This window comes from Trachypithecus francoisi, unplaced genomic scaffold (genome assembly GCF_009764315.1).
Source record: "Trachypithecus francoisi isolate TF-2019V2 unplaced genomic scaffold, Tfra_2.0 Lachesis_group0, whole genome shotgun sequence".
Taxonomy (NCBI): Eukaryota; Metazoa; Chordata; class Mammalia; order Primates; family Cercopithecidae; genus Trachypithecus; species Trachypithecus francoisi.
Window position 1 is genome coordinate 47,564,565 of NW_022681453.1, and position 14,002 is coordinate 47,578,566.

The 14,002-nt window shown below is 43.6% G+C and overlaps 2 protein-coding genes across 2 annotated transcripts in view; one reads left to right on the forward strand and one right to left on the reverse strand.

The window, feature by feature from the left end:
• Window positions 1-531: 531 nt before the first annotated feature.
• LOC117078081 (translation initiation factor IF-2-like) lies at window positions 532-9,778 on the reverse strand. The gene is made up of 3 exons (XM_033201593.1): window positions 9,742-9,778; window positions 6,355-6,478; window positions 532-4,296 (listed from the first exon to the last, which is right to left on the reverse strand). Exons 1-3 carry the CDS (start codon window positions 9,776-9,778, stop codon window positions 3,471-3,473), a joined length of 987 nt encoding a protein of 328 aa, XP_033057484.1. The 3' UTR covers window positions 532-3,470.
• Window positions 3,743-14,002, forward strand: part of LRRN1 (leucine rich repeat neuronal 1) — a 50,853-nt gene continuing 40,593 nt past the window's right edge. Inside the window, exon 1 of the mRNA XM_033210496.1 lies at window positions 3,743-4,229. The gene's annotated coding sequence lies outside the window, so the exon portion shown is untranslated. The remainder of the gene's footprint in view (window positions 4,230-14,002) is intronic.

Below are 14,002 nucleotides of genomic sequence, written 5' to 3' on the forward strand. Positions count from 1 at the left end.
CCTAGCCATGGGAACTATGAGTCCATTAAACCTCTTTTTCTTTATAAATTATCCAGTCTTGGGTATTTCTTCATAGCAATATGAGAATGGACCAATACAATGATTGTCAACATCTCTGCAACAACCAAGTTCTACAAGTGGAAACAGAACCCTTTATTCAGTCAGGAATAAAATGTTATTTGGTATATCTGCAAAGCTGCAACTCAACTAAAATTGCAACAGCACCATAAACCTATTAATGTTAGTTCCATTTAGAACCACCCATCATCTTGGTTTATCCAAGACTAAGGGGTTACCTGAGATGTTGAGAATTTTAGGACTAAAACCTAGAGATTCCCAGGCAAACTAAGATGGTTGGTCACTTTAGTTCTATGTCAAATTTTTAAGCTTAAATTCAAAAATGCAAAAACTAGTTTTAATTACAGAAACCTCAACTAATCCCTTTTTTTTTTGTTGGGATGTTTCATATACAGTAAAAAAACAAACAAACAAACAAACAAACAAAAAACCTAGAAGAACAGGAACTATGTATATGTAGTAAACTCACTCATTATCAAAAATTCTTAGGGAAACAATATATTTGGTATGAAAGTTAACAATGATCACAATAGTCACATAATTTTAAGCTGCCGTCATCACCCTCTAAGAGCTTGCTGGTGGTTGTTTTAAAACTACAATTTTAGTTCAGAAATTGGAAAGAACTCTGACTACCACTACTCTATTAATATTTCAATTAGAGAGAGACATATTTTCAACTTTGAAAAATTGCAGTTTTAAGTGGCATATGATAATTTTCTTTTCAAAAAATAGATGTTCTTTTAAAGATTATTCAAATGATTATCTTCTGAAGTTTCTTTTTTTTCTTCATTTACCACATAGATTAGTACAATTAGGCTAATACCAATTATAATGTTCCTTCAAACCAAAGCTAAAGAACCTTGAGGGGCTGGGTGCAGGAATCCAGAGGGGTTTGTGGTGTCTCAACATAGCCAGTTCAGGGGCAAGAACTCTTTACATCAACAGTAAGACCTTGCTCTCTTGGGAACTCTTGGGCTCTTGTCTCCAATTCCATTCTCCTTCAAAGATTCCAAGGTCTTCTACCACACCTTAATAAATAACTATTAAGTGCTTTTTTACTAACTAATAAATTCAGGATCCCAGGACTGGGTGAGCTCACTAGGAGTAATTCAGATGGATTTGAGCTCTTTAAGCAAGAAGTAAGAGACTTGGTTATGCTGGTTCGTTGACTGTGTGTTTCCTCTTCATCCATCCCAGTGACAAGGAGCTTTTAAGTGTCAGTTAACAAGACAGTCCCAAAACCCCTTTGCGGAGTTAAAAAGTGGCAATTTCTAAAATTTGGACCAATTGCCAATTCAGGCAATTCAGCAAATTTGTAATAATTGCACCACATTTCGGACTCTTTTATAATTGTCATGCTCATGTGTCCTCTTCTGTCCACAGCAAGCCCCATCTTCTCACCCAAATTCCATCCCCCATCCCTGACACACGTCTTCCTAATGATAATGCTCTTCTCTCTGTCTGGAACCAAATGCATGCAGTGGTCAAGTAGAAATGGGAAAAGCTGCCTCTCTCACTCTTGCTTTGGGGAAGAGGGAAATTAGTTTAAATAAATGATATGCTAATTTGAAAAGAAATGAATTGAACAGGGGGGAGACAGAGTCCATTTCCTCCACTGGAGCAGCTAGTGCCTTTGAGATATTCTGTCACATGTGGAATCATTATCCCACCTGTCTGAAGTGATGTCTTGTTTTAGTCTTCAATATCTGCCTAATAATGCCTAGAGTTTACACCTGTCGTTGAATGCTTACTATATACTAAACACTGTCCTAAGCATTTTATGTGTTTACTCCCACTTAACCATCACAATCCTTTGGGATAAGTACTGTTATTAACACTACTTTACAGCCAAGGAAACCAAGGCTTAAAGAGATAAAGTGACTTGCCCTTAGGGATACAGCTTATAAATTGCAGGGCTAGGATCTAAGCAGTGTTGGCCTGGTTTCAAAATTCATACCTTGGTCCCTGACTTATACCATTCTCATGAAGTCTCTTCCAAAACCTGGAGGCTGTTCTAGATCTGGCCTCCTAGGAGCAACTCTCACCATCATTAATTAATTGTTCCAACTGCTCCTCCAAGACCTACCTCTGTAAAGCTCCTCCTCGAAGGGCACAACCTCATCTCTCTTCCACTCCCAGGAAGACAGGCTGGAAACCTAATAGAGACTACCTAAGAAACCTGCATTCTATCTTTCCCTGACCATTCGATTTCTGTACTTCCACCAGAGGCCACCTTCTATCAGATAACTCCATGCTATCTGCATGCTAACTCCATGGATAATCTGCATGAAAAGGGGGGAAGAGACCAAATCATGTTACAAAATTTGGGTAAGGGTCTAGACTCAACTTGCTTTGAAAGATCTTAAATCTTCCTATTCATTTGTAGACAGCAGTGGGCTTTTTTCTTCCTCTGCTCTGCACGACCTTCCAGCCCAAGTGCTAATATCATCTTTTCCTAAAGCCTTTTAAGACACATTGTGACCATTTATGTCTACATGACACAGTTTCAGGATAACAAAGTATTAAGACACACAAAGACATCAAACATTTATCAGAGACTACGCGAGACGCCAAGAAATTTTATAGGGATCAAGAACATGATTACTGACATTGAATTTATCCTGTGGCTTTGAAGAATCCAAAAGATGATTCTCTAATAATGTATCCTTCCAAATTCTCTTAAGTTCTAAGCTTAGACATCATGATGAAATGTCACCACGTTCCTTTGCCAGAAGTTGTTCAGTACTGACGGGCTAATGATGCTTTCGCTTAAAGCCGATTCCCCCAATAAAGGGTGCCAAGGCTTCTTTGGAGCCCTGTTCCGGGCTGGCGACTTTGAAGTTGAGACGCAGGTTCAAGTGCAGTTTCCGAAGACCCATTCCCTCCCCACTCTCCTCCCCTTTCTCTAAGACACCCTCCACATAAGACGGCGTTCTTAGTCAGTCCTCCACCGCCTATTTAAACACAACTTCCACACCTAACAAATCAGAAGCTGTAATTTCAAAGTTTCAGAAACGTTTTCGGAAAGCCTCCTCAAATGGGAAGCGGCTTCGCCACTGAGTTAAGCGTCCGAATCCTCCTTCCCGCGGCAAGGACACTGGCCCGGGCCAGCTCCGCCGAGGACACCCCCGGGCGCGCACACATAGCCCGAGGACGCGCCCTGTATTTTAAGACGCAGGGTCGGATTTCACCCGGAAACTTCGCTCTCACAACCCCAAGCCGAACTGTGTCTGATTCTCAGCTCCCGAGCCCGAGTTCTACCTTGCAAAAAGATGCGGCCCCATTGTGCCTAGCTGGCCTCCTAGCACGGACGCTTTTTTTCTTTTGGTCTGTCTTTTGCTGAGAAACGGCAATGCGCCTCGCCTCTCTACCCAGCCGCAGCCTGCTGTCCCCTAGACAAAAAGCGGCGGCCGACTGTTCCCTGCAGCGGCGACCGCGGCGGCGCAGCGCGGCCCGGCCACCCGAGGCCCGCCGCGCTGCGCCTTTGTTGGGCGGTCTACAGATGGTGCCCAGCACGGGGCTGAGCCGAGGGCGGGGGCGGGGGCGGGAGGGGGAGGCCGGGAAGGGGGTCGGGCGGGAGGGGAGGAGACGGCGGAGCAGCCAATCCGCGCGCGGCCCATCAGCTGACCGCCTTTGCTTACACCAGGTGCACGCCGGCTGCGGGGAGCACAAAGCAGGGCGCACCGAAGGCGCAGGCAGCGAGCGGCGAAACTAGGCGAGGCCCGTGCGCCCGCGGCTGCAAGCGCCCGCCGGGGAGGGAGAGGGGCCGGCGGCGTCAGCTCGGGCGGCGGCCACGGCGCGGCGGCATCCCTAGGCGCCTGGGGCACCTTCCTCAGGACCTGGCAGCTCGCTGCCCCGCCCTCTGCACCCCACTTCTCCGACCCTCCTTCCCAATCCTGCCTCCCCCTGCCCTGGCCTCCAAGAGCCAATTGAGCCCAGTCCCGTGCAGCAGCTGTTGCTTGTGTCGCCGCCTTGTCTCCAGTCTTGGTGCTCTGCCGGGGTCCCCCGAGGAGCCAGTGCGCGCTGCGGGCTGGGAAGGAGGCGCCGCTCAGCCGGTCCTCCTCCTCGTCTTTCTCCTCCTCCTCCTGCTGCTGCTGCCGCGGGTGCCAGGTCCGTGCGCACCCCAACACCCCCACCGGCTGGGCCTCGGGGTAAGTGCCCTGGCCGGCCGCGCCGCGGCGGGAGGTGTGGGAGGCACCGTGGGGAAGTCGAGGTAAACTTGGTGGCGTGGGAGACTATGCAGGGTGTGGGAACCTCGGGGTAAGATCGCGGGCCTAAGGGGGACGAGGGGGCGCGGCTCATGGAGCTGGGGAAAATGACGAAGTCGGGAAACGGGAATATAGTGCCCCGTTTCCCTCTGTCCCCCTTACCAAAAAACAAAGGTGTGGGAGAGCGCTAGTTGGGAAGGCAGGCCAGATAGAAATAGGCAAAAGGCAGTGACTGGAGCGGAGCCCGATGGATTTCAGGGGCCGACCAGGGGAGGGTGGTGCCCGGGGACTGGGAGGGAGGAGGGCTGCCGGGATGTGAACTGGGGAAGGCAGGTGGGGCTGGAGAACAGCGCGGAAAGGGGGCCCAGGGAGTTGGAAACAGGGCCAAGAGGAGGGAGAGGAAAGTGACGGGTTATGGGAAGAGAAAAGAAAAAGGGTGTCTTGGCGGTGGCCTTGGTAAGAGAAAGGGGCAAGAGGCATAATTGACAAGGCATTGAAAGTATTGAAGTCAGAGCCTTGGGAAGAATCTACCCAACTCTCGGCGGTCCACGCAGGGACAGACCTCAGCCTGTGAGCCTTGAGCCCAGAAGGAGTGGCACCCTAAGGACGCTTGCCAGAGAGCCTAAAATGTTAGGGAAGCCTCATCCCCGCCAGGAACAGAGCCGGCGCTGAGTTCCTGGCTCGGCCGGGGTCAGAAGCGAGGAAAGTTTGCCAGCGAGTGTCCTTTGTGCTGCGTGGAAAGGGGTGTGGGCAGCCGCCGACTCGGCGCTTCCCCGCCTCCCGCGGCGCCCGCCTCCCGCCCAGGGAGTCCCTGCCTGGCAGGCTGGGGTTGGGGGGAAAAGTCCAGCAGCGGGAGGGCCGCTCGTCCCGGGACGGTTCCAGGGGAGCCCGCGCGGAAACGCGGACCAGGAAACGCGGCCCAGGAAACGCGGCCCGGATGCCAGATCCAGGAGAAGGGACCTTGCTTGCGGTGTTCACCGCTGTAGCCCCCACGCCAAGAACAGAGCCTGGCGGTGAGGGAATGACTGGCCGAGGTACAAATGGTTGTGAAACACTTGAACCTCACAGGCAAAGGCTAAGAGTATAAATCCTATCCCACCGTAAGTATTTTCATTCCCAAACCTAAATTAGTAAAGGAAAAGTGGAATTCTAATTGGCTGAGGGAACAGGTACTGCCGACTTGAGCTTTTGCGTGGAGGATAAAAGACAACATGTTTTGTTTTGTTTTGCCATGACAGTCTAAATAATATTAGTGGAATAGGCTCATTATTTCATTTTTAAAAGCTAGGGCTGGAGGAGTGGAAAGTTCAGGAAGGCACTTTAATCAGTATAAATCTAGAGTAAAAGTGTTATTGGCTCCAGGGCCATATGTGTCCCGAAGTCTCTGATTTGCATGCAAATGTGAGCGGATCCTGGCAGATGTCTGGCCTCATCCATTCACATGAAGGAATTTGAAAAGACAAGGAGTCTTCAGTTAACAATAGACCTTAAGAAAATAGAATAAAGACGCAGTGTGAGTTTTTGTTTGGAAATTCCATGGCTTGCTGACACTTTTATTCAAGAGACAAATTCTTTAAGTGCTATTGTATTGAAAGCTCAAAGTGCTGCTTGCTCTTTACCTGGCTGTCTATATTCGTGCAGTATTCAAGCTGGATATCCTGTGCTAGTTAGGAAAATGTTTGTGTGAAGCAGACAGTAACTTTAATCCCCTTCCGGCGGCTTGAAATGATTTCTGAATTGACCCAACTTTTCGATTTTTCTTTTAATAATTTGACTCTTGCTCAAATTTGGTACTCATCTTCAGAGCTATTCATTATAGTAGAAGATCGTTGTCGTTGACCGACATGAAGATCTCCTGAGAATGTCCACTGTCTGGTCAAAGTCATTTCCGTTCTTAAGGCACCAAACTTGTAGAACTGGAGGTGATGCAACTGTCCCATCCCTAGTTACCCTAATGGTTTTCAGGTCACAGAACAGTGAACGGGGAGGCAGTCGTGCAATAGACTGTGGAGCAAGGGCCTTTCTGCTGTGTCTAACATTAGCTGAGTGACCACACTGCACTGTTCACCTCTTGGCATTGTGCGACAGCTGAACAAAAAGCAGGCAGTGTGGGCCGCACGTGAGGCAGGCGATTTTATTAATACCTACGACTAACCAGCCCAAGTGGCCTCTTCTTTTGTCAACCTCAAACACTGTTGAAGGGAAAAAGAACCTATTCACGGAACAGCATTTGCCCCTGTATCCTATATATTCACTGAAAGGGACATTAAAATACAACACCCCCCACCCCCCACCAGAATAAAAAGACAACATTGTTTTGGAGGGCCCAGTGTTTGGGGGGAGGGGTGGACAACAGATGTTGGTCTGCTATTTTACATGTTCCCTTAAGTTATTTTTGCAGGTTCAGTGCCTTTTATACATAAGGCGATATTTTCCCAGGAGGGGAAAAATGAATTGAATCCGTTTTCAGTAAGAAAATATTATAGCCAAGTTTGCATTTTCTGTCTTAGAGCTATATAGAAGTCAGAAAGTAACAAATCATCATAATAAACTCTTAATTTGGCTCTTCACGCCTGGGATTCTGGCTTCCTGATAGAGTTGAAGGGTAACTTAAACTTGACATTTCTAGACTATAAACCATTTTGTTGTAAAGTTATCAAGGTATTTTTGAAACCTGGTAACTTAAAAACGACGCTCACATTTGTGAAACCTTATCTTTGGCAGTTAACCTGCCTGTGTAATCTTTATTCTGCAAGTCTAATGAAAGGAAAGATTAGAACTCATTCCTTGGTAAATAAAAGTAATAAAGTGTTTAATTATTAGAAAGGGATCATTCTGCTAAATAAAAGATCTCAAGACCAGATCCAACTGCAGACTGTGGTTCTAAAAAAAATAACCTCAGCTAGCTCTGGTTAATGTCTGAAATTCTGGGAAAGCAAGGAAAAACTCAACCACTGATCTCTCACTAGTTAGTCTGTGCTAAGGCCACCTTCTTGATCTAACTGCTAGAACCATTACCACATATTCTAAAGCAGTGACACTCACGGGAATATACTAGGTACTAAAGAAAATCGGTCTTTACAGAGTTATATTGCTACTTCCCAAGCCAGTGGAATATAAATAATGATGATAAATAATCAGAATGGTGGGCTTTTTATACCACCATAAGTAGGCCATAAGTCATAAATAAAATATGGTAAATTATAGGATGCAGATGCCATTTTTACAAGACTTGCATAATGCTTACTTAAAATTTATTTTTAAGTTACAAAATAATAGTTCTCTGAATGATTCGTTTCAGCACTAATGTCAGGTTATTCAAATATTGTATTTAATTTTTAAAAATTATGCTGAACATCTATTTTGGGTTAAGCCAATCTGGAGATAAAGCAAATTCCATTTTAGAATCATATGATCATTTAGAGTCGTATGTTTCTGGGAACAATGAAAGTATCTTTAACTCATGAATAGAGCTTTGATTAATATTTAATTCAGGATGAAATTATATAGATGAAGTCAGAAAAACATTTATTCTCTTGTTTTGGCTCAAAGTACAGAATAGAGATAAAAGTTAACCCCTATCTGTAAAATTCAATACTTTAGTGACCAAGGGATCCATTTGTTCTCAAGTCTTTTTAGGTGAAGTTTGCTTTTTAATTTCTTGTTTTAGCATATTAGCATTCACCTACTTTACAGATCTATTACAGAATGTAGCCTCCCAAGTTTTCAAATATAGATAAATGCATGATAAATGGTTTATTGACATTGCATTATAATCCATGATAAAATGATAAATGTTTCCAGACTTTATGGGCACCCTGTAGAACTGTTAAGCATATTATCCAATAATTAAAATACATACCATTTTATGTTACAGTTTTTTAAAAGAAACAATATGCAAGCTTTACTACTATTATATTTTTTACTTTTTGAATGTTTTCAAAGCTGTAGGCAAATGTCGGGAGTTATTAACAATTTTATCACTTGATTGATTGGTTAGCAAGCTATTATCCAGTCATAGCTGGATGATCTTGGATCAGTTGCTTAACTCCATACCAGCCTTCAATTTTGTCATGTATAACATAATCAAGTTGGGAGAATAAGGCTGGAAGGACTAACTGCCATAATCAGCGAGATTACTAAAAGGTTTATGTAAGCCATACCTCCAGTACCACAATTAACATAAACATTTAACTTATATGGAACCATTTTATCTAATGAACTGAGATGTGAAGAAGCTAAGGGTGAACTTGAAATAATACATTCCCAAGGTCCTGTCCACTCTGACTTCAGAGTACCCTCTAAAGATGCTGCTGTATCAGCTTAAGACACTTAAGTTTTAAAATCTGTGGAGTGAAAACTGCTTTTAGAGTGGCTTATTGCCTCCCATTTATACTCTTTATTGCTCAGAGGTTGGAGTGTTATTTGAAAGCTCTGATTAATATAAATGAGTTGTAATTTTCCAACCCAGGCTGTCCTAGCTCACATCTATTATACCACTGGCAGACATGTGGACTCCACAGCTGTCCCCTCATTTGTGTATGAAACAGACACACTGGTGGCATTTTTGGTTACCATAGTTACATTAACAATATACATATGACATGACATCCTTCTATGTGAAAGGTTTCTGTGGCAGATATTTTGTAGACCTGGGAGTAAAGGAAAACTATTTAAGTTTGGGGAACACATAAATTAGTCTGCCATTGTATTCTGGAGCCACCATTTCAATCCAGGGAAGAGAGCCATCCTACAGTAGTGTCCAGGATAGGGAAATCTTGGAAACAAAGATTTTCAAGGGAGGCATTTCCAGCAATGCCTAACCTCTTCAGGAGAATGTCCATTGAATATTCATTTCAAAATATTTGCTTTTCCTATTTATGACTGCCCTTTGTGAGATAATGTATTAGCCTAGTCATTTTCAATTTGTAGGGGCACAGTGGGCAGTACCAATATTAGCATCTATCTCAATAAGACCTAGGAAACAAAAAATGAGTTTGCACTGTTAAGCAGTGAGCCACAGAAAGAATCATCCTTTAGAAAAACTAAAAAAGCTTTAAAAGAAAGAAAGGTGGCTTAATTGGTTTCATGCCTATAATTTTCCCCTCTAGAAAAAAAATGTTAGCATGGCAATAAAGAATATCATTAACCTGCATTGTTATTTCACAATAGTGATAAGTCTTAATTTGCATCCATAATAATCAGTGTAATCAAGTACTGTACAGAGAATCAGGAAGGCGCAGGCTCAATTCCCAGCAGTGACACTAATGACTCAATGTCTGACCTTCTGGATGTCCTGCAATCCTCCTGGTGCTTCATGGCCCTGTCAGAGTTGTGCATTAAAGGATCCAGGAACACTGGTAGATGATTTAAATATTACCAGTGCAAATAATTTGATTTCTGTCCCAAGAGCTAGAATTATATGGAGAGCTAATGGTCTGGGCACAGCCCCTACCTTTCTGCAAGGTGATGTTTCTGATCCCTAATTCCATAGCTAAGAGATTTTATTGTTCTCTCCCTAGCATTGACAGTTGCTCACCACCTCACCTGGGCCCACCTGAGGGGAAAAATTTTACCAGGGGTACAGGAAGCCATTTACAATCATTAAACATTTGTTCACCCCACAAGTATATGTTGAGCACCTGCTGTATGCCAGGCATTACAGAAAGCAATACAACTAAAATAAGTTAGCTTGATTTTTCTGCAGCTTGTACATTGCAGCATTTTGTTTCCATTAACCTATGCATTCTCCTACAAGTATTTCTTGAGTGCTCTGCATGAAAAAGGCATTCTGCACAGAGGATTTCAACCAAGGGTGATTTTTGCCTCTGAGGGGACATTTGGCAATATTTGGAGACCTTTTTTGGTCAGCTGCTGTCACAAGTGAGGGTAGAAATGAGGGTGGTATACTGGCATCTAATGGGTAGAAGCCAGGGATGCTGCTCAACAAAATGCACAGCACAGGACAGCCCCACAATGAAGAATTATCTGGTCCAAATGTCATCAGTGCCAAGGATCCTGCCTCTGCCCTCAGTGAGCTTCAGTCTAGTCGGGGTTACAGAAAGGAGACTGACAAGTGCAGCATAGTGTGCTATGATGGTGAGAGTGCAGGCTACAGAAGTACAAAAGCAGCAGCCTTAATTCAGATGTCGGCTGCCAGCAGAGGCTTTATGAAACATACTGGTTAATTCACAGAACGGGCTTTTACCTGCCACACAAGTGCTCAGCGGGAGACGATTTTCGATCTAGCCTCATTGAACATAAGTGGGTTGGATGGTTGCTTAAGAGAGGGTAGACTCCTTAAGTTTGTCGAGAACTTTAAACTGAAGATGGAGTTAATTCCTTGTAGGACTTGGTCAGAATTCAGTGTGTCTTGAGTAAACAGGAGAGGAGGCTGGAAACAGAAAGTCGATAGCAATAAACATAGGACAGCACATGCTGCATGAAGAGAAGATGCAGCTGAGTTGACAAAGCTGTCACTGCCTCATATTTTAGAGCTTTAAACTTTGCCAGATCCTTAAATATGTATCTCATTTGACCTGTAACATCCTGAGATACCACATGTGATTGTTCTTTCTCCTTTTCCCCAATAACTGAGAGATCAGAGTCATGGAAAGGTTCATTGTGACTGTGGACAAGTCACTCAACGAAGTTCATCTATAAAAGAAGAGGTCTTGTGAGGCTCCTCTTCCTAGCACAGTTGAATTTGTCTGGGGTCACGCATCTAGGGGAAGACTGGAGGTGGGATAAGACATGAGACTCCTGCCTCTCTCAGACCTAGTGTCTTCCACTCAGATGGTAGCTGCTTCCTAAACTGTGGAGTCCTAACCGGTAACAAGATGACGGTGACTCAGCATGCTAGCTCTTGGGTTACCGAAAAAAGCAAGGACCTGCGACGCATCAGTTAAAAAGTATCATGCAGGGAAACTTCAACTGGGTTTCCCCTCCACCTAAGGATTAGTCACACCTCCTCCCTAATGGCTTATCTTAAGCTGACCGTAGCCACTTAAAAAATACTTGTGACAATCTGGGAAGGAAGGTTCATAGGAGAGTGCAGCTAGAGTTAGAAAACAAGATAGAAAATGGGACAACCCAGAACATGTGGGACGAATGGACATTTTTAAATGATTTTTTATTGATTTTTGTTTTTTCTTTGATAGGAACATTTTAACTTTCAGAGAATAATGACCAGTGTATACAGATATGCACACATATCACACATATAGAGCAGGGAAGACACATTTCGTACAAGTTTATGTTTGTTTCTTGTTTGTTTAGTAAGACGTGCACATCAGAACGAGTTTTGGAGAGAACCTTCCCTCAAGGTCTTATTTCTGGTTTCTCTGGGTTGATGAGTGTAAGGTTTCCTATGAGAAGTAAGACTGAGAAGCCACATGACTACTCAAGGTTCTTTTCATACTCTGTGGTTTCCAGGATCAGGAGTGAGAGTTAGGTAGGACTTCAGCCATATCCTGAGCATTTCCAGGACACTTGTGGAATCTACATGAACTCTTCAGACCATCAGAGAACTGTAAGGAAAGTGCAGTAGCAATGACTGGCTTTCTCCAGGTTGTTATTCCAACTGATTGTGGTTCTGTGCAGTGAGGACTACATGTAAGGCCTAACCCCCAAAGAACCACTTAGCTTTGCTGTGTTCTACAGGGACATAGCCAGCTTCTTCACATACTCAGAAACATCCATCTCACGTGAAGGCCATGTGAAAAACATAGGTCACTTCAAAGCCATCTGAAGGCAAAACACAAAATATGTGGGCAAATGCTGGTGGGATATTTTTCTCTTCATGCATTCATTCACACTGTCAAATTGGAGTCCCGGTGAACAAGTTCCCAAATGGCTTCACTACCAGGATTGATCTCTGGAGCGAGAGATTAGTTCTATGCAAATGAGATGCTTTAGTGACCACCATTTTTCCTAACGTAGCATGTAGTAGTAGCAGTAGAATAATGATATCCTACACTGTGCCTTTCCAACGTGTTGGGACCCACCACCAACACCTTATGTGCATTAACTCCTTTAATCCTTGCAACAACTCTGTAATGTAGACACCCACTTTATAGCTCAGGAAACCAAGGCAGACTGCAACTATGTAACTTGCCCAAGGTCAAACAACTAGTGTGTATGTAATAAATATTTGTCAAGTGGATGAATGAATGAATGGATACACATCTGTTTTAGAGGAGAATCCTTTATTTGAATTCTCAGTTTATGGCATTCCTGCTTCCCAGGCACGGCATTTTCAAGAACTGCCTCTGTGACTTGTGAATGATAGGGGAAGAGCTGGTCAGTGGAGAAGCAGGGGTTGAACTTGGGTCTGTCTGACTCGACACCTGTACTGTTAAAGTGCTTGGCTATGTTTCTTCCTCTTTAATTGCAGCGATAAAACGAGAACTGGACTACGTTAGCTCTCAGCCCATTCCACTCAAAAAATTACATGGTTCCATATTAAAGTCTATGTAAAATAAATCACCTTTTTTTTTTTTTTAACTACTTTTAATTTTGAAATCTAGTTTGGTATTTTTATTTAACCAATCATTGAATTATCTTTTAAAATTATTATTAACAACATATTTATAAACCCTCTTTAAATCATTTTAAATGGATGAGAATGCATACAGATTGCATTCTCCTAACCATTACCATCTCACTGCCTATTAAGTTATATCATCATTGTCTAAATTTAGAAGGTGTCTAAAAATTGAAAAGCATCTTTTGTTACACAGGGAAAAGACACGTAAAGTGATTAATTTTGAAAAAATTACTGTCGATATTTGCAGAAATAAGTAGGTTGCTGAATCTAATGAATAGTATTGAATGATTTTTTTTTTTCTTTAAGATGGAGCCTTGTTTCTGTCGCCCAGGCTGGAGTGCAGTGGCGCGATCTTGTCTCACTGCAGCCTCTGCCTCCGGGGTTCAAGCAATTCTTGTGCCTCAGCCTCCTGAGTAGCTGGGATCACAGGTGCCTGCCACCATGCCCAGCTAATTTTTGTATTTTTAGTAGAGACAGGGTTTCACCATGTTAGCCAGACTGCTCTCAAACTCCTGACCTCAAGATATCCACCTGCCTCGGCCTCCCAAAGTGCCAGGATTACAGGCGTGAGCCACCATGCCCGGCCATGAAGAGTACTGAATGATTTTTATGAGCTTCAAACTGCTAGCAGTATTAAAAACTACTACTTGAGATTTGCTTCTAAAGATTGTTTTGCTTTAAGGTGTCCTTCTGACAGGCAAGTGAAGCATCAGAGCAATGTGTCAGTCATTGCCATCGTGTTACAGGATGTGCAGCCTAAGGCAGGGGAAGGAGTGAGTAACAAGGCATGTCCTAGATTTGGGAAGAATTAGTTTCAGAACTGCTTCTCAGCTCTGTGATCTAGAGTGATTTCATGGAACCTCAGTATCTACACCTGCAAAATGGGATAATAATAGAGCCTGCCTTTTAGAATCGTTGGAATCATTCAGTGAGAACATGCATATAAAGTCCTTAGAACAGTTCCTGTTCCAAGGTACATACTTAGCATACAGTAGCAATGAGTAGAAGTATTTATGTTCACATCTGATATTTCTGCTGCTACAAGGTCTGCATTCTGAGGATGCTAATTCTGAGGCAAGCGGAGAGATTTTAAGGGACAAGAAGACTCAGACTACATACTTTATGAAGTCAGTAGTTCACATGGCTGTCACCTTTCATGGTAGACCCC